The following is a 25691-nucleotide window of genomic DNA, read 5'->3' as shown; positions in this document are numbered from 1 at the left end:
GAATGTTCCAAGTATGTCTCCTCCCTATCTTGTTGGGCTGGTTCAGTGTCTATACTTATTTGGAATATAACTGGTATCCATCGGCCCAAAAGCATTTTCCTTTTTTTTTTTTTTTTAAGAAAAAATTTAAAGTTCTCTATTAAAAAATGCACTGTGTTTCCTAGTTAGAATTAATTTTAGAATACTTTCTGAAAATAAAAAAAAATGCAATTTGATATAAAGGATGAGACTTTGGAGTCACTAGAGTTACATTTAAAAAAAATTTTTTTAACGTTTATTTATTTTTGAGACAGAGAGAGACAGAGCATGAATGGGGGAGGGTCAGAGAGAGGGAGACACAGAATCTGAAACAGGCTCCAGGCTCCGAGCTGTCAGCACAGAGCCCGACTCGGGGCTCGAACTCACGAACTGCGAGATCATGACCTGAGCTGAAGTCGGCCGATTAACCAACTGAGCCACCCAGGCGCCCCTAGAGTTACATTTTAATACTACTCTACCAATTAATAACTGTGCATAATAACCTTGGTGTGTGACTTAAGTCTTAAGTGATGTTCCCTACTTGGGTAATAATAATAGTAACAACAATAATATGTAGATGACAATAGAACATTGTGCACTGGAGTCAAGTTGCCTACTTTCAAACCTAGGCTCCATCTATCCATACCTATGTGACCTATGTGCAACATAAGTTGCTTATTGGAAAATGAAGATATAACTCATTCAGTGGGGAAGGATTAAATGAAATAACATATACAGAGTATTTAGTGCAGTGCCTGACACATCATGAGTGATTACTAAATACAAGGGAGCTTCATAATCGTCATCTCCTTCACAGGATTGTCAGAACCATATGGTGGGAGCCACATGGTATAATGCCCAACTTTGCAAATGGTTGCTGTTAATAATAATGAGTTCTGGCTTGGACACAATTTTAAATGCCTATGTTAACATATGGCTTCTGACCTTCAGAATACTTGGGAAAAAATTTGAAAATTGACTAAGAGTTCAGATCTCAACCTATACTTTAATTCCCACACCACACACTACAGATTGGCCTACACCAGTGTTCTAATCTCAGAGGGACCCAAGCAGGTAATGAAAGTTAAGTGAAGCAGAGAGAGGTTACGGAGAAAGGCCTTTTTTGTTTTCTCACCTGTGAGAGAGAAAAAAATAGAGGAATATTAGTCTATATGATAAGAAATAGTACAAGAGTGATAATAAATGGCAGTGGACCCTGGCCCCTGCATGAGGGAGTCAACAGCAAGAAGCAGGGACTCTGGTGACCAGCAGAGCATAAACCTTACTGGAAGCCACACTGCTGACCTCTAGTCCACCGTGACCATGCCCGGCCTTCCACAAACTCAAAAGAAGCAAGAAATCTGGATTTGCATGCAAAATCCTCCAAATTTAAAAGCTGATTCACATTTTTCCAAACACTTTGTGTGAGCAAACCCAGTGATTTCTGCATGGCTGGATCTGGCCCCAGGATGCCTGACACTTGCTGTGACTTCTGCCTGGCACAGTACGCTTCTCCCAAACACTAAGACAAGAGGCTTATGTTCCAAAAGCCAAGAAGCGTATGTGAGGAGTCTCCCCGTGAGCTTGCACAGGAAATGATGATGCCTCAGACCCACCATGAGTTAGACAGGCTTTGATTTTGTTTTCTAACACATGATTTGGGGAAAAAAACAGCTGCATATTTTTAAAGACATGGAACAACTACTGCAAATTAAACTTTGCTCCTGATTTGGCAAAGAAGGACGTTTTTAGAGCCATGCAAGTTAACCGGTATAGAAGGTGCAACTCGATCTTCCAACTCTTGTATGTGCTTTTAAGCAGCTGGTGAAACCTGTATAACATTCCTTCTAAAACAAAAGAATCTACTATATTCCTTTGCAGTGGAGAGACAGCCAGGAGTTTTGTCTCTTCACTTAACAGTGACATTCCTTCAGCAATGGAGATACAGAACCGTGACCTGCATATTCTGCTGCTGGGAGACACAGCAAGAGTTACTACAGCCCATTCAGGACTGCGGCTGAAATTTAAGAATTACTCACTTGAACCAAAATTCCACTAGCCTTAAGCAACTTTACTCAACTACTACTTTGCCAGAGGAGGAAGACTTCCAGTCATCTATGAAAAACAACTAAAAACAGAAAAAAGTTACAGTTTCATTGTTCGTATAATGTACAGGGCATCGTGGTTGTAAAGGTCAGTCTGTTCTTCACTCATTCGGAGTGCACAAATGTGTGCATCGCTAATCCACTAGTTTGCAAAAAAGGAAGAACATTATAGAAACCATCATATCCAGTGACTATAGACAAAACTGTTTGTGAAATATGAAGCTGCCTTATGACAGCTCTTCTCTCTACCAGGAATGGATGGTCTTTAGAGAAGGCCTAAAAGACGGGGCTTGGAAGAGAAATCCCAGAGAGTGCTGAAGATACACATGTCATATCAGATGAAAGGCTAATATCCAAAATCTATTAAGAACTTATCAAACTCAACACCCCAAAAATAAATAATCCAGTTAAGAAATGGGCAGAAGACATGATCAGACACTTCTCCAAAGAAAACATACAAAATGGCTAACAGACACATGAAAAACTGCTCAGCATCACTCATCATCAGGGAAATACAAATCAAAACCACAAAGAAATACCGCCTCACACCTGTCAGAATGGCTACCTAAAATTAATAACTCAGGAAACGACAGGTGTTGGCGAGGATGTAGAGAAAGGGGAACCTTCTTACACTGCTGGTAGGAATGCAAACTGGTGCGGCCACTCTGGAGAAGTGTGGAGGTTCCTCCGAAAGTTAAAGATAGAACCACCCTATTACCCAGCAACTGTGCTAATAGTGCGTGTCAGAGGGCACACACCCCAATGTTTATCGCAGTGCTATCGACACTAGCCAAACTATGGGAAAAGCCCAAATATTCATCAACTGATGAATGGATAAAGAGGATATATATATATATCATCATCAACTGATGAATGGATAAAGAGAATATATATACAATGGAATATTGCTCGGCAATCAAAAAGAATGAAATCTTGCCATTTGCAACCATGCAGAGTGTTGCAATACACTCAGAGAAAGACAAATCAGAGAAAGGCTCCATCAGAGAAAGACAAATACCATATGATTTCACTCATATATGGAATTTAAGAAACAAAGTATATGAACAAAGGGGAAGGGAAGGAAAAATAAAATAACAGAGATGGAAGCAAACCATAAGAGACTCTTAAATATAGAGAACAAACAGGATTGCTGGGGGGTGGGGTGGGTGGGTGGGGGAATGGGCTGAATGGGTGATGGGCATTAAGGAGGGCACTTGTGATGAGCACTGGGTGCTGTACGTAAGTGATGAATCACTAAACTCTACTCCTGCAACCAATACCACACTATATGTTAACTAACTTGAATGTAAATAAAATCTCGGACAGAAAAAAAAGAGATACATATCACACATAATTGGTCATGTCCTCTTTTGCTTTTAACTAGGAAGTATCATAATCATGTTGTTTTATTTGAGAAACTTTAAAGTAAGCCCTGTTCTTACTCACATACAAATCATTTCATTAAGTAAATAATACTTTCTATTTATGTCACCTTGTTTTAGTTCTTGAAAAACACAGTCTGAATAAGCATCCTGATAAGTACAAATGGAATAAAAGCAAAATGTTTCTGTTCAAAGTCACAGGTTAGATAGAAAGTAGCTGGGAGAATACTAGAAAATTCTAAGGTTCGTTTGGCCAGGACCGCCCCATTATGAATTTCCCTGGCCTTCTTCAGTTTAAAAAAATATTCTTTGTCCACTCATTTCAGCTGCTCCACAAGTATATACTGTAGATCTACCACACTGCAGGGAAAAGAAATGAGGCTATAATCTCAGAGGATGCAGATATGAAGTGGGCATTCAAACATCAGTGAACAAGCATTTATTAAACATCCACTATCTTACAGAAATTGTGACCACAGATACTAACATGTGTAAGTTACATTTCAAGTAGCAGAGGAGACATAGAGGGAGAATGGCAAGAGACATGTACAAGGTACAGTAGATGCGCAGAGAAATGTACACACTCTCCCTGGAGGGTGAGGTCAGACATCAGAAAGGAGGCGATGTAGATGAAGCCAGGGTAACAGTCTACACTTATAATCACCCACACTAGTCAGGAAGGCACATGAATGATAAAAAGTGTCACACAAAGGATTCCTCCCAGCCCCCAACCTTCTTCCTGATGCAAATCTCCTACGAAACCATGTGAAGTTTCTGGCAGAGATATATTAGAAGCCAGAATCTATAAACCCCAAAATAGAGCAAATCACACCGGCTTGCCACATTAGCTGGGTCTTATAAACAACCTCCATATTTTCAGAGGTCTCACCAATAGTAAATGTCATCAGGACATAAGCTGAGGAAAGGACATTTGGAAGTGGAATACTGCTGTAAGCAAGCCAGGAATGTTGGAATGAATTTTATATAAAAAAAAGAGAAATGGTGATTAATATTATAAAATATAAAAGATTAGAAAGTGGATAATTAGTGCCCTCTTTCATCTCCAGAAAGATAGGAAATGGGCAAAGGATATTAAAGTTATTTTCCAACAGAAATGATGCTACTCTCCTCTTTCTAAAAAGCTCACAGCTTCTTTTGGAGATGAAGCAGTTCTTACCGCCAGGACGTTACATAAGAGATACTTAAATCTGAGAGTGAAAGGTCATGTCCAAAAAGTGCTATCAGCCTTGAGTTGTCAAAAAAGGAAGAAATGCTTGCATAAGACTCATTCTGAATATCCACTGAAATTCTTATTTCTTATAATTAATTGCTTCAGAGGTCAACTGCCAAGCAAGTCGAATTAACCTGCTATTGGAACAACTTACCAATGTAGTAATTAAAATGTACGTGATATTCCTTGTAAAAACCCAGTTACTGTTTGACCAGGCAGAATATATAACTAATTGAGTGGATGAGTTTTCTACCTGCCACTAGTATTATTAGTAACCTCACGCACTGGTAACCTCTATGAGCTTGCTATTGCCTAGAATGTAGGGAAAACAGTATGAATATGAAACCAGAAAATATTAAACAGAAAAACTCAGAAATAGCTGATTATGATTAATTCTACAGGATAAGCACATGTACCTATAGATGAAATTCTATATTGCATGTGTATATATGTATACATGTATACAGACGTGCATATATCTGTATATACATGTGTACATGTGTGCACAGGTGTTTGTATTTACATGTATGTATTTGTGTATGAATATGTGTATGTATATGTATAACATAGTTTACTTGTAGCATATTCCTTGCTCACATGATGTGCCAGTATTTCCTACTACTGTGTCCGTGATTTGCAGATGCTCCTGAGGACCAACAAACTGTATCTGTATCGTGCCTTTCAGCTCTCACTGTCTAGGATTCTATGATTATTCCCTTGGGATCCTAAGATCAACACATCTTGAAAAACATATATCTCCTATCCTTAAGATCACTATTTCTATTTGAAATTTTTTATGAATAGGTTTACCTTGCAATTGGTGATGAGCTGCACTATTCTTTAACTTTTCAAGTGTAAGTGGAGAACGATGCTCAACAAAGGAAGATAGTTTACATAAATACAATTTTTCAAATTGCTTACAAAAAGATAAACCAAAGGCTCTTACATATGTGATCTTTAATATGTATAAATTGGTTTAACATAATAATAGCATTTTTTCTTGCTGCGGTGAACAAAGTATAAATTTTAATTAGGATAATATCTTTGTTCAAACTCTAAGGCTATATTCACTTTCACTTGCATGTACTAAATATATGGCAACAAATGGTCATGGGGGGCACGCCTGGGTGGCTCAGTCAGTTAAGCGGCTGCCTTCGACTCAGGTCACGATCTCGTGGTTTTTTAGTTCAAGCCCAGCGTTGAGCTCTGTGCTGACAGCTCAGAGCCTGGAGCCTGCTTCGGATTCTGTGTGTGCCTCTCTCTGCCCCTCCCCTGCTCACACTCTGTCTCTTTCTCTCTCTCAAAAACGAATAAACACTTAAAAATTTTAAAAACAAAAGACCTTCAAATTAAAAAAAATTGGTCATGGAATTAGCACTGCTCACTGAGAAAGGCCTTTTGAACAATGTAACTGCTAAAGCAAATAAGACACACCTGTAACAGATAGGTAGCCTATCGCACTACGTGAAAGCATCAAAGAGATTCAACAGAAATTCACGTTTAAATAGAGAATGAAATATCAAAAGTGTTCAGTATTTGGTTGCATAATTATATTCCTCTAAGTTTATATGAAAGACAAACATAAAAGTATCAACTTTATTTCATTAAGCCAGATGGCTAACATTCAATTTTATTTTTTTAAGTTTTTATTTATTTTATTATTTTTAATATTATTTATTTAGTTATTTATTTTGAGAGAGAGAGAATGCATACCTGACAGTGGGGGAAGGGCAGAGAGAGAGAGAGAGAGAGAGAGAGAGAGAGAATCCAAACAGGCTCTGTGCCTGGAGAATAATAATAAAAATGACTATTCCAGAATATATAATGCTGCTCCAAGTTCACAAAGGGGGAAAAAATAGATGTAGTTACACAACACAAGAAATGGTACCAATTACCCTACGAGAAGTAGCTACAACACATCAGCAAACTGTCAACATCTGTGCCACGGAACCTTGAAAGAATGATTCTAGAAGAGAAACACCCTGCACTCCAGTTTCTGAGAGATTAGAAAAGAAGACAACGATAACTAGAAGCCAATATGAGCCCCCCAAAGATGAAAAATACCAAAGTAATCTCATTGGCTTGTTTTCTTTGGGTGACTAGATGCTGACTCAAGGAAAAACCATAGACCACCCACTAGCCTTCTAACATTATGCACATCAAAATCGACCAGAAAGCCTTGAATATCACAATCCTAAACTTATCCCAGATTTCTTGAAACAGAATCTCCTGATGTGGCATTTTAAAAAGCTCTCCAGGTGAATCTGATGAAGCTATCAGTTCATAAATGGGCATTTGTGAAGCAAAGTATATGCATATAGTTTGGTTTTGAGAATAGAACCCACAAGGTATACTGAAGCATTCTTAGGGGAAAGAGAAAAAAATGGAGAAAAAAGATGATATGGGCTAAAAATGTAGATCAGGTATATTTATAGCTAGACAAATAACTGAATTCATTGAGCGTTGATCTGTCAAATAGGTAATCATGCCTTAGCCCAATCTTAGATGAAACATTGTTACTGTAATGCAGAGGTATCCTGGAATGAAATCTTTAGAGGCATGCCACGAGGCTCTGTCCTTGGGTTCTGTCTTATTCAATATATTTTAACAAAGTCTTTGTCAGGGAGGAAAAAAAAAAAAAAAGCCTACTGATCAAATTTGCAACTAAAAGAAATAGCTCACATATAAGACAATAAAATTAGAATTTTAAGACTTAATTGAAAATAAGATGATATGTAACAAATAAAGGTAAAATACTGAATGCAAGCTTAACACATTGATTTAAATGGGGAGAGGGTAAATCTGGCTGGGACTTTTAACTCCGAATCCACTGGCGAGAAGCAACTGATGTACCTGTGAAAAAGCATATGCAAACTGAGGCAGTATTAACAGAACAAAGGAGATAAAAAGCCCAGGGCATTCTGCCACTCTGTACCTAAGTGTGTGAATAAGGGTGTAGGTCCACTAGGATCCCTGCCAGGGCTCAGAGGGGGGAAGGCAGGTAGTAGGAAAGTGAGAAGTTTTAATACCACAACTTCAGTGAATAGGCTCCCAGGGCTGGTTCAGATGTTTTAGTTTCCTCCACCATGGAATGAAAGCCCAGGAGGAGCTCCTGAGGTGGGAGAGAAACTGGGGGTGAAAACGGAGGAAGGGTCGCATTTCCATTGATCTATGTTTTCCAGAAGAGAGAAGAGCAGTTGACTGGAGAAGAAGACCTGACCCCCATGTGGGTGCTTAATGCCCCAGGAATAAAATTCTTTCTTTTCTCTGGTGCCAGAATACACAGGGTATGGTACAAAGTATCAAATAATCGGAGGAATGCAGAACACTTTATGATGATGCTTGGTTGTAATTTGAATATTAGAGACCTCTGAGACCCTTCAAAAGGATTATGGAGTAGTATGCACTTCCCTAAAGAAAACAAATTCAGATGGCGAAGGAGGATCTGTCAAAGCTTTGGAAATGTTTCTTCAGCAGTCAACAGGAGGGAGGTGGGTAGAAATTTCTCGTCTGGGTCTCGGGGTGATGGAGGAGGAAGGAAGAAACAGGAGGAATGGTGAGGGAAGAAAACAGAGTAGAGAATAGAGGCTTCCAGCTTAGCAGCTCATCGAACAATAAACACGTCCTATGTTCCCAAGCTGTAGTCGGCATCAGAATCATTGAGTTATCTGTTCAAAGTTCAGCTTTCTGGGCACTACACTCGACGTACTAAATGTGAATTTTGAGGGGGTCCTTGTGAGTCTACATTTTAACAAACATCCTCAAAGAATCCTCATGTAGTTGATCTGAGGGCCACGTTTTGAGAAACTCTCTTAAGAAAGGAGGTCACAAGGTAAGTAATATCTCCCAAGGGAGCTCCCATCCATCAGGGCCCTGGATTCTGTATCAGTCTCGTATTACGTGAGCCATGCATGCTCTTGCCCTCACTACTTTGGCAAAAAAAGCTGACACACAGCTGACACAGATGTGATTCTTTTTATACAGAAGTCCTTCTGGTCCCTCGTGTCTGAGATTGCAGAATTCAGCTCCATGACAACTATATAATAAAAAGCAAACTCAAGAGCCCCAGGAGGTTCATACACTGGGCCAAACCAGCGGGATCGTGCATGCACCCCAACTCCAAGGAAGACCAAGTCTCAGTCATGACTCTGGAAGCAAATTCATCCTTGGCAAAAAACAGTACAGGCTTCAAAGTGCGCTGGCTCACTCAAATACAAGACTCTCTGCCCTAGGGTCTCATTCACCAAACAGATACCCTATGAAGAGGTAGAATGGCCTCAGAGCCAAGTTTCCCTGGAATCATGTGTAATGATACTGAGGAGGGATTGTGGCCAAATTTGTTCCTTCCTACTCTCCACCTTTCATCTCTATCTGCCCACTTCCCACAGCCTGAGGCCTGTGGATAATCCCAGACTGGATCCGTATCTCTCCACATAATTATATATTTGAAGTTCCTGCTCAGCTTGGGACAAGGTGAGCAACAGAGCCAGGCTGGGGGGAGAGGAATGAGAGGCACTTAGGGTACAAATTTAAGGGGGCACTCACTCTCAAGGTCACCCTAGACCCGGCCCTGGTTAGCAAACCTCAGCACAGTAAGGGGTGACTGAGGAAGTGACTGAGGAAGGTGAAGTTGAGGAACAGGAGACACAGAGAAATGGCTAATGTCCTCAAATACATGAAAGGTCTTCACATGGCAGATGGAGTAGATTTATTCGAAGTTATTCCAGAAGACAAAATTTGAGGCAGTAAGTAGAACTTAGCAGGAAGCCAATTTCAGCTTAAAAAAAAAAAAAAATGCTACTGTTATCACAATGACTGATACTTACAGAGCATTGAATTAAGGACTTTACACAATAATGTCATTTATCCTCACAACCGTGAGCATCAATCTTATCCTTGCCATCGATAGACAGGCCTCGTAAATGGTGCAAAGTCACACAGTGTCTAAGTGCCAAGGCAGAGCTAGGAATCAAACCCAGGTTTGTCTGCTTTGAAGCCAAACTCCTAACTAAGACACTAAGTTACTCTCTATCAAATGTGTAAAAACTGGATCATGACCTTACATTTAAGTACATTATAACTATGGCCATCTCTTAGGGATATTATTTTCTAAGAGACCTCATAAGGGAGGTTAGAGTAGTGACCCCTCATGGGATGGAGCCCTGCATCAGGCTCTACGCTGACAGCACAGAGCCTGCTTGGGATTCTCTCTCTCTGTACCCCCCAAAATAAAAAAATAAATAAACGTTAAAAAAAAAAAAAAAAAAAGAATATCAACCCCTAAAGTGTTCCACCAGACCAGTGTGGCAGGAAGGCGGTTGCAGTATGCTGAGATACAGATTCCTTCAGCTACAGAGGCCATAGCCTGGGGCGTCAAGAGTCCCCAAGCTGTTAGTCCCTGGTTATCCCAGTGAAGCACACAAATACTATCAGTGTCATAGATGCCCATATAGATGCCATCATGTGAAAACAGGAAGCATTCAAGACGAAAGGACCTTGTATTTCTAACTCATTAACATTACTATAGATTTAAGTTACTCATCCTTAAGCCAGGCACTTTTAAAAATATTGATGACTGAGCCCCACTCTATTCAATTATATCAGAATCTATGGGTGTGGGACCTGGGCATCAGGGTGACTTAATATTAAAAACTGCTCCAACTGGAGAGTGTGATGCTAAGTGAAATAAGCCATACAGAGAAAGACAGATATCATATGTGTTCACTCTTATGTGGATCCTGAGAAACTTAACAGAAACCCATGGGGGAGGGGAAGGAAAAAGAAAAAATGAGGTTAGAGTGGGAGAGAGAGCCAAAGCATAAGAGACTCTTAAAAACTGAGAACAAACTGAGGGTTGATGGGGGGTGGGAGGGAGGGGAGGGTAGGTGATGGGCATTGAAGAGGGCATCTTTCGGGATGAGCACTGGGTGTTGTATGGAAACCAATTTGACAATAAATTTCATAAAAAAAATAAATAAATAAAAACTGCTCCAGATGATAGGGCTCAAAACAGAAAAACTGAGGTACCTGGGTGGCTCAGCTGGGTGAGTGTACAACTCTTGATCTTTTGGTTGGTGGGATCCAGCCCTAAGTGGAGCTCTGTGCTGATAGCATGGAGACTGCTTGGGATTCTCTCTCTCCCTCTCTCTCTCTGCCCCTCCCCTGCTCTAGCTCTCACGCTCTCTCTTTCTCTCTCTCAAAATACATAAATAAACTTTAAAGAAAGAAAATAAAAAAGAATAAAAGTTAGTAGTATGTAAAAAGTTTGCTCTTCCGTAAAGGAGATTACCACCTATGAAGCAGGGGTAATCTACATAAGCTACATCAAGTAATCTCAGACCTAAAATTTATTTTTATTTTTATTTTTTTAAGTTTATTTATTTATTTTGAGAGAGGGGTGGGGGGAGAAAGAGAATGAGCGGGATAGGGGCAGAGAGAGAGGTAGAAAGGATTCCAAGCAGGCTCTGTACTGACATAGCACTGAGCCCGATGTGGGGCTCAAACTCACAAACTGTGAGAGCATGACCTGAGTCAAAATAAAGGGTTGGATGCTTAACCATCTTAGCCACCCAAGCACCCCTCAGACCTAAAATTTCAACCAAATTATAAATCTTGCTCCAAATGTTAATCTTAAAGATCAACAGGGCCTTGAATATCATGGGTGTTGCAAAAACAATTTGGTGGTGCACGTTCAGGTTCTTTTTGGTAGATTATGGTAACTACCAAAGAAGTTTGAGGTGAGAAGAATTAGCTATGCCTGCACAACCTTGGCATAAGATACAGTGAGAGCAAGTTTCAGACTAAATGCTGCGTAAACAAACATACACCGCAAGCAGGCAAAAACTCAGGATTCCATGAGTTCAATGAAGTCCCAAGTGTATGTCTTTTCAGGGCCTCCAATCTACCTTGTATGAAAGGCTCCCTGAAGGCAGTAACATCCCCTAGTAAGGTGCTGTGCCCTGTGGGAGGTGCGATCGGGCAGAAATACACATGATCCAAGGGCTTTTTTTTTTTTTTTTTATGTTATTTATTTATTTATTTATTTATTTATTTATTTATTTATTTTTATTTTTGAGACAGAGAGAGGCAGAGCATGAGCAGGGGAGGGGCAGAGAGAGAGGGAGGCACAGAATCCGAAGCAGGCTCCCGGCTCTGAGCTGTCAGCACAGAGCCCGACGCGGGGCTGGAACCCACGGACTGCCAGATCATGACCTGAGCCGAAGCCGGACGCTTAACCGACTGAGCCACCCAGGCGCCCCAACACGTGATCCAAGGACTTGACATGGCACTGATCTGAGATCAAGCCTCAGGTAGCATTCTAAGTTGGTTATACCTCCAGTAGATTCTTATCACCTGTTCTTACAATGGGAAGCAAGGAAGTGTCTCAAACTATTTTATTCAATCCATATATTTAGGATATCTATAATTTCCCCAATGAGATCTCATTTCTAACATTCATTGCGCTAATTTAAAAGTTACTCATTTTACCAATAAAACCCACTTTTGACATTCAGAATGCTGGCAAAACTTCTGTTGTAGAGAAATAGATTACTGAAGAATTTGTAGTCGCTAGGAGTGTGGTTCTTTCTGATACAATGCTAGCTGATCAGCCATGTCTAGAAGTAAAACTTTACTGCACATACATTATATCACTCAGATTATAATGTAAACTACAGCTCTTATACCACAATATACAGCCCTGTATTATATACAGCCTTATATAGTACAAGGTCTATTTTGTACTAATTATATTGGGCCTGATTACACTATGTGTGTGAAAATATTTCTTGGTAGCTAATGGAAAACAGAAACTATTGTGTATATGAAGCTATCTGGTTTATTTGGAAGATGCTGATATTGACAGGGTTTCTGATACAGAGGCCCGTGAATTCTTTCCATAGTTTAGAGCACAGATGAACTCATGCTAACTACCCTGTTTCTACTCTCAGAATCACTGTAAAATCAGGTGTGGGCTAACACCAGTGAAGTTTCCAAGGATAAATGACAAAGAATAAGTGAATTTTCAAACCCCAATTGATTATTTGCACATGATACTTGCATCTGTAACTTCTCTGATTAAAGAAAGTTAGATTGATGCTCTTAATTAATGTTGTCTTTAATTTTGGGTGTGGGGTCTTTATATAGTCAACCTGTAACACTCTTTAGTGCATTACCAATTGGAGACCATTTCTGAAAAAAAATCAATAAAACCTATATTATCTTACATTTTTTATCTTCTGAAAGCAAAACCTACATTTTCACCACTTCTTAAGAGCAGATGTTCGATTTTTAAGATTTTTTAACCAGTATTTACTGAGCAACCACTGTAGATAAAGCGATACACAGACCCAAAAGGATGACAGACAGAAAGACATCCCTTGACAGATGTTATGCAAATTTCAGAGTGCACATCAAACTGAAGAGGAAGAGCAGAGAAACAGAACTACCAATGACTTTTTAGCAAGCCATAATGGCATGGTATTCTCTTTAGAAATTGCCATTTAACAGCTTCCCAAAGTATTTTCAGACATAGAGTAAAAATAGAAACCAGCATTTAACTCTAAAACAGGCTATAATGTAGATGAAAGTTATATGCAGTAGCAGAGAAAAATGAAACTTGGCCGTTTTATCGTTGGTAATAAGTGGACACAAATGTATCAGGCACATTTTTATGGGAAGCAGCAGAGTTTTTCAAGGTCAACTCCAGAAGACATTATTCCTTTCCTGCATTAAACAATGGCGGCATCATTCAGGGCTAAGTAAATCTTCCCAAGGCTTTGTTATGACTAAAGAAGCCTGACTTGCGGATACAAGTTCAGGGTTAGGTGGTGGACACAGTTCTGTATTACCGCTTCTGTTTCTGAGGTGGCCATTACAAGACCACTTCCATTTCTAGTGTTACCACACCAAATCACTTCAGCTTCTCCCTGGGCTTTTATATATGTGCTGTTTAGGTCTATTCTCTATAAAGAGAGCAGTACACTGAAGAAACCAATTAACTCTGGACAATAACAAGGGTTCAAGGTGTGACAGGAGCACCAAGAATCATTACTGGTTCAAAGTCCCTTGTGTGGTAAAAACCAGTAATAAGAAATATAATATTTAATTCCCTGCTTTTTTTAAAAAGTAATGTCTCAACTGCACAGCAGCCAACTAAACTTTTCAATGGCTGAGGAGCCAGGTGAACCAGAACATACCAGAAAATACTTCACTAGAGATTTCCATGCAACTTAAAATGTATGATTTGATATTTATAAACACACAGCAGAAAACCTGATATTTGAAGTCTGCAGGGCTGGACTAGGGTAAGTCAGAACAGGAGTAAAATTTAAAGGGTACCAAAAGTTAGTAATCAAGATAAATAATATTTTAATGCAATGTTTTTAAAAATCAAAATCAATACAAAAAATTCATGATGGACAAAACATTACATTTCTAAAAAAAAGAATGTTAAATAAAAAAGTGCTTTATAGGACGACATAAGAGCCAGAGGCAAAAAGAAAAAGAAATCAACAATACCAATTGTCTTTATTTAAAATTTGTGATATTTTGTTCATCATGAGGTTTTTGCATTAATTCTGAACTTTTAAAATATTGCATTAAAATACCGTTCATCTCGATTGGAACTACCTAACATTTTGCTATCTAGGATTATGCTTGGCTCAGCTCACTCCAGTTTTGGCCCTGGGCGGGGGGGGGGGGGGGGGGGGGGGGGGGGGTCAATACCAGTTCCTAGAAAGGCTGTGGGAGCAAATCTGGCCTCCTGGGATACAGGTGCTGTGGGCAGATTTTCCCCCAAGGAAAGGGCTGGGGACAGAAGGGGGACAGCTCATGTCTGCGGCCAGATCCCAAGCCTACCTCGCTTATTCTGCGTGCCGTGCTTCTTGGCCAGGGCGAGTTCTCTCTGGATTCGATTTTCCAGGTACTCTTGTTTCTTGCTCAGCATCTCCTCTGTCTCCCGAAGTCGGGCCAGGGCCTCCTGGGGGCTGGGAGCAGCTCTGCTCTTAGAAGAGCCTCCCCCTTTAAAGAATTTGCCCAACTTGCTCATGGCTGTGGATCTGAGGGGCGAGGGGTCCCGGGAGAGTCTCAGGAGCGCCCGGGGCCGCGCCTGGGGAACAGGTGAGCGAGATCGTCCTCTGGTCTCGGGGGCCCAGAAACTGAAAGGCAGCGCTCCCAGGGAGTCAACAAGCCGTCGGGGGCAGGTGACACACACTCCTGGGCATTTCCTGGCAGCCGGCTGGGCCCCGCCCCTCCGCGCGGTTAGGGCGGGGAGGCCACTGGAGTAGGACGTGGCTGTCCGGTCCGGCGCCGCCCGGCCGTCTGGGAGTTAAGGAAGAGCAGAGCAAAGAGTTGGAAAGATTGCCGGGACTGCAACAAAGTTGCCGTTTGATCCACGCTGAGGACACACCTCGGGGGAAGGACTGCCTCGTTTGTGAATGGCTCCGAGAAAAGCCCTTTTCCAGGGGACTCCCGCGGGGCCTCGAAGTGTGTGATAAGAGCGCTTTACCGACCCAGATTTTTGAAAAGTACTTTATTCCACGCATGTGTTTTTGTTTGTGACTGCTGTGAGCACAGTGTTTCTGTATTCAGATCTCTGACTATTCAGATGTGTTCGTCTCAGTGTATACCGTGTGGGTGTGAGTGTGCAGAGGCACGGGCTTCCAGGACGTTTTTCTGCCACTCGGAGGCAGGTGTGTGGCCAAGCGGCTTCTTCTAGAAGCCACGAGGCTGACTGGGCTTTCCCCTGCAGATGTAGACTCTGGACAGGTTGATACGTGCCTGGATGCCGGTTGGCATGGGTCGGTTCTGGATCATCCTCACATGGCTTGAAGTGGCTGAAAGATGGTATTCATCTCTTTTCCTACCTAAGGTCAGGACACAGTGTGTTTGTTGCATTCAATTCTGTAATTAGGCATCCGAAGCTTTCAGTGTGGATGCTGGCATATCAAAACCTTTAATGGAGTGCCATTGTGTTTGGATCTAAGTCAAGCATCTTTATGAAGACACCCAAGTAACAAAAAGGAGAGAGGGTCCTAGAGAAAAGAAACGTTCTTCTGTTCATGCTCACCGATCTCAGTCCCATTTATTAGAGCTATAAGCAGAGAGTGGTGAGATGAAAGGACAGCAGTAGGTATTGATTATGGATGATGTCATACGATTGAACACCTGTGCTGAGCATGCTGCAAAGAAGTGGAATATGGAATGGAGTCTATGTTCTAGTTTTTAAGAGCTAGTATATACTCCCACGTAATACACCCCTATTTGAGACACATTACCCAACATCATCAGAACCTATTTGTGATGTTAGCTCACCACTGATTGTTAAAGCAGGGGAAAAAAGCATCCATTACTATAACAAAGACGCCTTGATACCCAGGATCAATAACCCAATTTTGCCTGCCATTATAGTAACACAGAAGCGGCAGGTTAATCCATTTTATCCAACATTGGTGTAGCCAGCATCAAATTTTGACAAAGAAATACAACATTTTCACAGGAGGCTCACTCGTATAGATCTCACACACACCAACGTGTGAACATATCATTTTCCAATAACTCTAGCCAGCCACCCCTTATCTTTTTCTGCCTGGCCATGCAAAGCACTTATGGTTGTAACACATATGTTACTATAATTTCATATGAATTATAAACTATAGTATTATATTTCATTATTATCTAAATATTTCATGAATATGTCTTGGAACTTACTTTCTTGCTTAGACTCTAAGCCCGATGAGAGTTGACAAGGAGCATATATTCTGCCACAGTTCCCATTGTTGGTCAGTTTAACCAATCTTTATTAAGAGGATTCGGTATGTAAGGTACTAGAAATGCAAGTGTAATCTGCCCTCTAGGAGCTTACCTTCTAGTGATAGTAGTAACAACTGCTATCTTTTGAGCACTTACTATGTGACATGCATACCACATGCATCATTAATAACCACTACATAAACCACACAAAATACGCATTGCTATTTCTATTTGACAGATAGAGAACCAAAAGCCTAACTGGTAACTTTGCCAAGCTCACACAGGCAGTTAGAGGGTAAGAGAGCTTTATATTTTAAAGCTTATGGTCTTCGCATTATTTACATGACCTTCTTTCCCTCTATATGGCTTGGTCTAGAGGAGAAACACATTAAATATTTATTTAATTAAATAAAGTGGGGGGTGAAGAGGCTGGTATGATGCATTAACTTTAAGGGATCCTACAAGCATTAATGAATTCATTGAGGGCTATATTTAAATAAGATCTGTTCCGGTATAGCAAAACACTCCTTTGTGGTTCACTAACAACTAGTTTTTGTTGGGAGAGCATTCAACAAGTGGAACAGAGGACTGAAAGTTATAATGAGGTATTGCTTAATCATTCTTCCATCCATGTTTCATTTAACAGATATTTATAGAGCATCCCTTTGTCCCAGGCATTATGCTAGATGCCAGAGAGACCATTAAGAACAAGATAGAAGCACACTTGGTGGCTCAGTTGGTTAAGTGTCCAACTTTGGCTCAGGTCAACATCTCATGGTTCATGGGTTCTCCCCATGTCCAGCTCTGTGCCGACAGCTCAGAGCCGGGAGCCTGCTTTGGATTCTGTGTCTCCCTCTCTCTGTGTGCCCCTCACCCACTCATGTGCACGTGCTGTCTCTCTCCCTCTCTCTCAAAAATAAATAAACATTTAAAATTTTTAAAAAAACAAGAAAAGGAGATATGGAGATATTTTACAGTTTAGGGGAGAAGACAGGAGTTAAGCAAATTATCTCACAAAAAGTAGAGTTTATAAGCTAAATCCTAGGAAGTTCTATGGAGAACTTAGAAATATAGAGAATTGTAAGAACCAATAATAGAGAAAGCTGATCTTGTCTTAGGAGGGTCAAAAAAGGTAGCCTGAAAAGGTGATATTTAAGCTGGAATTAGGATGATGAGTACAAGTTACCTAGGTTTAGAGAAGGGAAATTGGTATACCAAGATAAGGAATCATTCATTCATTCATCATCTTTTTCTGAGTGCATACTATATACCCAACACAATTCTAGATGCTAGAGATTCAGCAGTGAAGAAAGAAAGATGAAAATCCATGTATTTTTTGCAGCCTACTTTCTAGTTAGGAGAAGATAGGCAATTGAGTAAGTAAGTAATGTACTATTTGTGTTACGCAGGAAAAATAAAGCAGGCAGTGTTAAAGAACTAAAATTTAGACAATATGTGCAAAAATCTTGAATGTAAAATAGTAGGATTTGAACGAAGACCGGGGTAGCTGGGGATTACCTTTAAAGGTAGGCAGAATGCAGATCACTTAAGGGTCCACATGATGTGCTAAGCATCTTGTATGTTATCCAAAGAGCAAACAAAAATCAATCAGAAATTAAAACAAAGGACTTAGTCATTAATTTATCATTCAATTAAAAAAATCAATGTTATGCAATTTAATGTGTAGAAATGTATGTGGTATGCAAAGCAAGATACACTGAAATTAAAAAGCATTCCCTTCCATTAATACAGAACCTGAATGGGGAAAAGATAATTCTTGCAAGCAAGTAAACTGTCCAAATATATATTAGTGTTTAATCCAGCAGTGGGATATAGAGAATACATTTTTAAATCAATGATGTGGGAGCTGAAAATAACCCATTTATCTTCATTCAATCCTCACCCTACAAATGTGGTTTCATAAAGAGTTCTCAGCATCTAGTGTATTTTTCATTTTCTAATCTCAATTGATCTCAGTTAATAAGGAGGCTGTTGTTCAAAAGAATGATCTTGTTCAGGATGATTTACCATGGTTAAGATGGCAAAGGAAATTGGAAATTTATAGATCTGTTAAAAAGACCTACATGTCAGGCTAATTGATACATTTTGGACACGGCCTGAAATTACATCCATTTTTAGAATGCCAAATGAATTCTCTAAAGCAACAGAAGAAGAATTACCCTTTAAACATACTGCAGAATCATCATCAAATAGTTATTTATTAGGCAGCCCAACAAGCATGTACACATTCTTTTCATCAGCAGTTCTTTTTGTTTCTTAGAACCAAATATTCATTGGACATAATAATCACAATAATGAGTACAAAATTAGCCCTTATGAAAAAATAATAATTTTGCAAAAATAACTTTTATTCCCCTAATTCATAATGAAGATATATGGTGCCTGTGGTTGAGTTTTGCCTGCATAGCTCTTTACCCATGTTTTCCCATATCTCTGTCTATCCTTGATCAGAAAGAAGTTAAAGAATCTAAGGGTTATCAGATTTGGCTATAGAATGTTTTCGATACCAACCACTTAATGAATATAAAATGAGATGTAGCCCTCTGCCTCAAGATCACCCTTATTACATAATCTACCCAAAGGTGATTCTTACACCTCCCTTTATCTCCAGAATTTGGTTATACCTGAGTGCAATCAAAAGAGATTTTGTGCTTCATCGAGGAACACACAAATGGTTTCCGTCTCTTCTTAATTAACAGTACCTATAGCCTTCCTTTTGTTCAGATCAAAAACCCTGGTCATCCTTCACACCTCCCTTTCTTTCACCTCCATGCAATCCATCTGCAAGCCCCATGTGCTCTAACTCCTACAAAAACCCCATCACTGGCCACCACCAACACTGCTAACACCCTGCTCCGAGCCACTCTCACCTCTCAGCTATCTATCACAGACTTCTAACTCACCTCCCTGTGATCATCTTGACCTTGCTGCTATTTCCCTACATTGCAGCTAGAATGAGCCTGGGTCAGACTTCCCCACCCCAAACTGACCTCCCATCTCCCTTCGTAAAAAGCCAAGCCCTTCGCAAATGTCTTTAAGTCCCTACAGGGAGTGCTACCTACCCCCACCGTCACATCACCAGTACCTCCCTGTCCACATATCCTCCTCCACTGGCCTCCAGCCACACTGGCCTCCTCCCTCTGGCTGGACTTTAACCAGATGCACTCTCCCTTCAGAGCCTGGGCACTGCTCTTCTGCCCAGAAACCTGACCAGACATTGGTGTTCACTCCTTCACATTCTGTAGCTCTCCATTTAAGTCTCCCCTACTCAATCCACCCGATTTAAAATTACAGGCCTCTCCTCTCACCCTCCTACTCCTACAGGACTCCTATCCACTTTCCCAGCTTTACTTTTCTCCATAGCACTTACCACTGTCTATCATATGCTGTTTTGATTTTGTTATTCTGTTTATTTTCCATGCCTCTCCCCACTAGAATGCTCCCCATGAGGGCAAGGATCTTTATTTGTTTTGTTTACCAGTGTATTCCCAGTTCCTAGAACAGATCCTGGCACATCAAAGGCTCTATATCATTATTTTCTGAATAAATGAATGAAGAAATATAAGTGATAAAATATTCAAACAGTGATATAAAATATGAAACTATTGGGAAGCACATTCTCTACATGCACTAATCTGTGTCATCATCATTCTGATACAGAAGAGAAAGTATACTTTGAATCTTCAAATCTCTGAGACCAGTATGCAAAAAAATTTCTGGCCATATTAATCAGGGCAACGGAAAAACTTTGGACAGATGTTGCATCTAGCGTCTGAGAAGGAGGTAACCACTTTCTCATATTTTAAAAATATACTCTAGAAACTAATTCATATTTTAAAATATTTGTTTCCTTTTTTGTTGGTGGGAATTTCAAGGAGTAAAGTTAATAGTAGCTGCTATTACACTTTTAAAAAAATCTTATAGTTAGCACCCTGCAAGCCAACATAGAGGGGCCCTTCCCTTCCAGCTCTGCCTGAGAGGTACGGGTGTCTATTAAGAAATGATTCCCAGGGCACCTGGGTGGCTCAGTCTGTTAAGTGTCCAACTTCAGCTCAGGTCATGATCTCACAGTTCGTGAGTTCAAGCCCTGTGTCAGGCTCTGTGCTGACTGCTCAGAGCCTGGAGCCTGCTTCAGAGTCTGTGTCTCCTTCTCTCTCTGCCCCTTGTGCTCTCATGCTCTCCCTCTCTTTCTCCCTCTGTCTCTATCCATCTCTTTCTCTCTCTTTCAAAAATAAACTTAAAGAAAGAAAGAAAGGAAGGAAGAAAGAAAGAAAGAAAGAAAGAAAGAAAGAAAGAAAGAAAGAAAGAAAGAAAGAAATGATTCCCCATCTAGGTCTGAAGGGACCTGAAGGGCCCTGCTGCTGGGCCAGGCTTGGAAGTTTGGACTTGTTTTGGAGGAAAATAAAGTTTCATGAATGTAAACAAACAAACAAACGAACAAACAAACTTACAGTGAATTAATAACATGTGAGTACCCAATTTGTGCCAAGCAAAATTTGAGTCATTTCAAAATAATTTTATGTATGCTTATGAGGGCAACTAAATTACCTCCTAAAGAGTAATTATTTATGAAAATGTTACAAAGTCTCCTTCTGGAACAAACTGTTGCTAAAAAGGCTTGCTTTCCAAAATACACACATGCATTGCACCCACACACGTGCACACTGGCTGCTATGATAGTGGTGTGATGGTAGGTCTTGATGGGGGGGGAGGGGGTCTTCACTTCACACCTTTCTTCATTTCTGCTGATTAAGCCCCAAACGTTATGAGTGCTCTTTTACATAATACTGTTTCTCATTCTCCACCATCCTGTTGCCTTCCTTTAAACCTGCCCCAATCTACCTCTTCCACACTTGAAGTATAGAACCCAGCACAATATTCCAGGTGTTTTTTGACCTGTCAAGCAGAGTGAAACAAGCTATTATGTTGATGTTCCTTGTTGTGAAGATTTCATTTTTATTAATGCTAATTAAAATTAAGAATGCTCTTGGAGGGTCTGTCTGTCAATGTTGATTTGTTCATTCCCTGATTCAGTAGACAGGTATTTTTTGAGGCCTTACCATGTGTCAGTTTTGGGAAGTATGAGAACATATATTGGAGTAGTTAATATAATGATCCCCCAAAGTTGTCCACATTCTAATCCCTGAAACCTAGAACTGTTTCTTTATATGGCAAAAGGGATTTTACAGGTGTGATTGCGTTAAGGCTCTTGAGATAGGGAGAGTATCCTGAAATATCAGGTGGGCTCAATGTACCCGCAAGCCTTCTTAAAAGAGGAAGGCAGATGGGTCAGAGCAAGAGAAGGTGATTGGTGGAAGGACAGGAAAAGAGATATTTGAGGATGCCATTTTGCTGTCCTTGAAGATGGAGGAAGGGGTTGTTGTGAGCCAAGGGACACAGGTAGTCTTTAGAAGGTGAAAAACACAAGGAGTTGGATTCTCCCTTTGAACCTTCAGAAGGAACACGGCCATGCCAACAAAAGGGCTTTATGACTTCTGACCTCCAGTACAGTAAGGTAAAAAATTTTGTGTTGTTTAAAGCTACTGAGTGGTAATTTGTCACAGTAACAATAGGAAACCAGGGAAAAGGTCCTAAAAGCCTTTTTTTGAGAGCTGAAAGATGAGGAGGAGATGGCTAGGTAAATTTGGGGAAAGGAGAAGGAATTCCAGATGAAGAAATTACTTCATGAGGTTCACCAGGAAGACAGGTGGTAAGTACAATTAAGTCAGGCAATGAAGAGGGAGAGCAGTTTCTGATACTGGGGACAAGGAGGTAGGAGTTGAATTATTCTTATAGGCCATTTGATGAAAGGAGAACAATAATATTGATCTTAAAGCGTTTTTTTTTTTAATGTTTATTTATTTTGAGAGAGAAAGAGCGTGTGTATGCATGGAAGAAGGGCAGAGAGAGGGAATCCCAAGAGGCTCTGTCCTGTCAGCTGGGAGCCCAACATGGGGCTACGAATGGTGAGAGATCATGACCTGAGCTGAAATCCAGAGTCAGGCACTTAAGCTTAACAAACTGAGCCACTCAGGCACCCCATCTTAAAAGTGTTTTTGTGAAGATAAAATGATCCATTTAAGTGCCTGGTATGTAATAAAGTAATCAGAGAGTTTAGCTGTTATAACTGTTAACGTTTGAAGTTCTAGTGTCCAAAGACTTGATACAGAATATGTAAGATAAATTTCTTCAGAGATATAACAATCCTATAGACGAGTGCATAGACATGAAGACAGATTAACCAGAATTCTACAGTGAATGTCTATATAACCACAAAATCAGGCCCCTGTCCTCACGGAGCTTACAGCGTGGAGGGGGAGACCAACATTAATCAAATAATCATACAAATACAAAATCAAGTCTGGGACAAATGCTTTGAAGAAGATACAAAGTGAATGTAATAACAGCAGGATTTGTCCTAGTCGGGAGAACAAAGAAGAGTTTCCTAAGGAAAAGATATTTGAGGTGACTGCTAAAGAAAAAGCAGAAACCAGGTGGAGGGTAAGGAGCATTCCTAGTAAAAGGAACAACACCTGGAAAGGGTCTGAGGCTACAGCAAGCACAGCCTGTAGAAAGGTCTTTGAGCGATAAAAAGAAAGGGAGGTTGGGATATTCCTTCCTAGACTTTGTGAGCTCCTTGAGGTCAGAGATTGTGTCGTACTCAATTTTGTATCAAATCTAGAATGGGTTTGTTAAGTTGACTTGGGTGCAGATTTTATTTTGTAGCTACTGGAAGCCACTGAAAGTGTTTTTTGATCAGGTAAATTATAATACTGCCTGGTTAGTGCTAGTAAGGAGAGTATGTAGTGACTGCTACCACAGCATGTGCCTGATATCCTGGAGGACTGAATTTTGCCTATGTACTCAGCTTTCTCAGTCGAAAGGATAACAGAATAATATTCTGAAGGTGGAGTAAAAGAGAAACCTGTGTTTTAAACTGATCCAACAAGAATGAATGTGAGAGGACTTGTTAAAGATCTAGCTTCCCAGGACCCATTCCAGACCTTCCAAATTAGACCCAGGGAGGGATATGGACAACGGTGTTTACTAACAAGCACCCCACCTGATTCTTATTTTCAAAGTTTGGAAAACCCTGGCATAGAGAAGATTCAAGGGAAAAGGAAAGGCATGTGTAAAAGTATGAGCCTATGAAAGAAACAGAAGATTTAGGAAATTATTGGAGAGTGGGGCGCTTGAGGGGAAGTAGTTATTGCTGAGGCTGGAGATTCCTCATTAAGTTAATAAATCTTGTGAATAATGGAGAATCATTGGAGTATCTTAGGTAAGGAAGGGAGTCATTTGAGAGGAAGCAACCTGAGAAATTGAAGAATACAGGTTTGCAACACTTCTGAGGCATAATTGATAGAGCTTAATGGCGACTTCCATGAGAGAAATAAGAAAGGAGTGGTAAAGAGCCAACTCAAGGTTTCTAATGTGATACACTGCCTTTGTTAGAGAGGGAATGACATGGTAAGAAAGCATCCCATTTTGGCTCAAGTTTTGTATGACAGATGACACTAAGTGAATATGCCAACAGATCGAAATAGAGACTTTCAGCTTGGGGAAAAAGTTCTCAGGACAGAGAATATGGTTATGGGAGTCATTTCGAACCAGGAGAATCTCACTTGTATGAGGATGTAAACTGATAAATGGACTACACACAAAATTAAGGGAAACTGACATATTGAAGTAGCACCTAGAGGAGAAATCCACAAAGGAGAACAGAGATGAAAAAGCTAGCAACTGCAATCTTGATTAGTCTAATCATCTAATGCTCCCTACAATTCCAGAGGAAGTGAGCTGAAAAAGTAAGAATATTTTAATTTTTTGGTTGGACTGATAAAATATTTGCCACCTATCTAGAACATTCTAAACACTTAGTAAAATTCTAGAAAACCTGCTATTGATTGACCCAAGCAGCTAAAAGAAACCTACAAAATCAAGTTGCTGATTCTTAGATTCAAGAATACCAGAAGTCATTGATACTTGAATTTTAGTCCTGGCTTTTCCACTAATTTGGGCAAATCATTCATTTATTTTTAAATGGCTATTTATATTGAGAGAGAGGCCACATGAGTGGGGGAATGGGGGGGGGGGGAGAGAGAGAGAGAGAGAGAGAGAGAGAGAGAGAGAGAAAGAAAGAGATGGAGAAAGAACATCCCATGCAGATGCCATGCTGTCAGCCCAGACCCTGATTCAGGCCTCCATCCCACAAACCTTGAGATCATGCCCTGAGCAAAAATCAAGAGTTGGATACTTAATCAACTGAGGCACCTAGGTGCCCCTGGGCGAATCACTTAAATGCTATAAATCCATTTCCCCATCTTAAACAAACAAAGACACTGGGATAACTGATGTCTTAGGTTGCTTCCAGCTGTAAAATCTGAAGTTTTTCTAGACACAAGCAAATCTGAGATGGAGATCTTAAACAGATTTATTCAAGAGCAAATCTTGAAGTAATGATAATTGTTTCCCAATCTCACCCTTCCCCCATCCTTAATGAATATTGATTTGGATATACCCAGTTATATACGAGGCATTGAATACTTTTCTAGTTCCTGTCATGAGTACATTTTTGATTGTCACTCATCCTACTCTGAGTCGTGTCTGATGTCACCTCAGTGGAATGGTATCCATTTGTACCCCACCTAGAAGAACCTCTACTTCCTTGGTACCTTTTGAAGTGGCTCATCAAGTCTGAAACTCCCCTTTTCCCCAATGGAGTCACAAGCTTACTTCAGGGAGTTGGGAGATGGGACTCTCTAAACTGAGGGACTCAGTGCAGTTTAGTACATACTTGGGACCTCAAGAGCTACAGACTTAAAAAAAAAAAAAAAAGATTGGGGGAAAAAAACTTTAAAAAGCCTCATGACTCCCTTGAAAGAGGCATTTACTTTATATCCACTGGTGTAGAATGCATACGGAATTGGATAACCAGTGTCCTCCTTCTCTTGATTACTGCAAATACTTGTGCCTGCCACAGTGCTGGTTTCCAGAGTCACATTAATTTTAAAAAGACAGTCCCTGTGAGGTCGGCCCCGATTTGAGTTGCTGCACAGAGGGAATTTCAGCATGCAATATTTTAGAAAAGCAATTGGGCATATCCATAAGGACTGGGCTCGAAGACGTCTGCCCAGGAAAAAGACAAACAGACCAACTCCTCTTTCTTTGCGCCGCCTCCCC

General features: G+C 40.3%; 1 protein-coding gene across 1 annotated transcript in view; it reads right to left on the bottom strand.

Moving 5' to 3' along the window:
• The window catches only part of CHMP4C (charged multivesicular body protein 4C), a 29153-nt gene extending 14189 nt beyond the window's left edge, over positions 1-14964 (bottom strand). The window contains exon 1 of the mRNA XM_019453364.2: positions 14595-14964. Within this exon, the coding sequence (XP_019308909.1) occupies positions 14595-14784 (190 nt within the window). The 5' untranslated portion in view covers positions 14785-14964. The remainder of the gene's footprint in view (positions 1-14594) is intronic.
• Positions 14965-25691: the final 10727 nt, after the last annotated feature.

The sequence above is a fragment of the Panthera pardus genome, unplaced genomic scaffold (assembly GCF_024362965.1).
Source record: "Panthera pardus isolate Hobbes unplaced genomic scaffold, ASM2436296v1 HiC_scaffold_7, whole genome shotgun sequence".
Taxonomy (NCBI): Eukaryota; Metazoa; Chordata; class Mammalia; order Carnivora; family Felidae; genus Panthera; species Panthera pardus.
This window is presented reverse-complemented; position numbering and strand designations above follow the sequence as displayed.